General features: G+C 31.2%; 1 protein-coding gene across 1 annotated transcript in view; it reads left to right on the forward strand.

Moving 5' to 3' along the window:
* Window positions 1-464: 464 nt before the first annotated feature.
* Window positions 465-1,182, forward strand: part of LOC105455719 — a 2,056-nt gene continuing 1,338 nt past the window's right edge. The window contains exons 1-2 of the mRNA XM_011699249.1: window positions 465-636; window positions 926-1,022. Coding sequence (XP_011697551.1) covers window positions 493-636; window positions 926-1,022 — 241 coding nt within the window. The 5' untranslated portion in view covers window positions 465-492. The remainder of the gene's footprint in view (window positions 637-925; window positions 1,023-1,182) is intronic.

The following is a 1,182-nucleotide window of genomic DNA, read 5'->3' on the forward strand; positions in this document are numbered from 1 at the left end:
TGTATAAGAGACATTACTCAATTTCACTTTGTTTCACTATTTTCTATTTTCAAAGATGCTTGGCTTTGTTTTAAGTACTTAAAACGGACTGAAAAACATTTTAGCAAAGAAGAGTTTTTCAGCGGCACATAAAAGCCGTACACGTCTACATTGTTGTTATTGTCATCTTCAATCATCCTGTTACATTGAATTATACTATAACATACACTCTACAACAATATGTCTATACTATATTTACTACGCTACTATAACGTGTTATACTAGAAAAATGTCTAAGAAAATGTTTTTCAAGATAATGAAAGTGATGCTATAGTACTGATTGACAGACACTATCATCGGGAAAGGGAGAGGTTGAAACTGACAATTACTCACGTCGCACGATATGTATAATATATATATCCTTGTGCCGCAACTTGTACATTCAAAAATCGATATATAGCGTGCTTGTCATGTGCCATTATATCGTAATACGTCGAAGAGTAAATATTAGCCATGCTAACGAATTTTCTGCGAGAGTACAATATGAATCGAGTGTTTTTATCAACTACAGGTCTCTGGCCATTTCAAAATAGGTTTGTGAGAAATTTGTTGCGGACGTTCTGCTTGCTGTTGGAAATAAGTTACTATCCGTTTGAGGTAAAGTGTATCAGTCTCTATACATATTTCAGTTTTGAGAAAATATGTACTATTAATGTTTATATAATATTCTCTCAATTAATATTATTATTTATTGTAAAGCACATATAATATATACACTGCCGTGTACAAACATAAACGTAAAATATTTATATTTTAATATGTCTCAATACGACACGTATATCTGAAGCAATAACGGTTAATTAAATAAAAATATAATAATTTACATATACGACCCATCTTCTAACAAACATACTTGTAATATACTTTAATCCGATGTTATACGCAGATATTACTGCTGCATGATCATTGGGATAATCCGCGAATGGTTTTTGATGGTAGCTATCAATTCATATTGTTCACTGCTTTTATTGCTAGGGCACTGCGTGATATTTGGAATCAGAACAGAGTAAATGCACACATTTATCATATTGTCGTTATTTCTATTAGTTAAAATTATCTTGAAAAAATTATTTTATATATGATGTGTCATATCACGTTTTTACGTTTGGTCTAACCAGTTGCAAGAATTACATCGGAAGAGCA

The sequence above is a fragment of the Wasmannia auropunctata genome, unplaced genomic scaffold (genome assembly GCF_000956235.1).
Source record: "Wasmannia auropunctata unplaced genomic scaffold, wasmannia.A_1.0 LD335883.1, whole genome shotgun sequence".
NCBI lineage: Eukaryota > Metazoa > Arthropoda > Insecta > Hymenoptera > Formicidae > Wasmannia > Wasmannia auropunctata.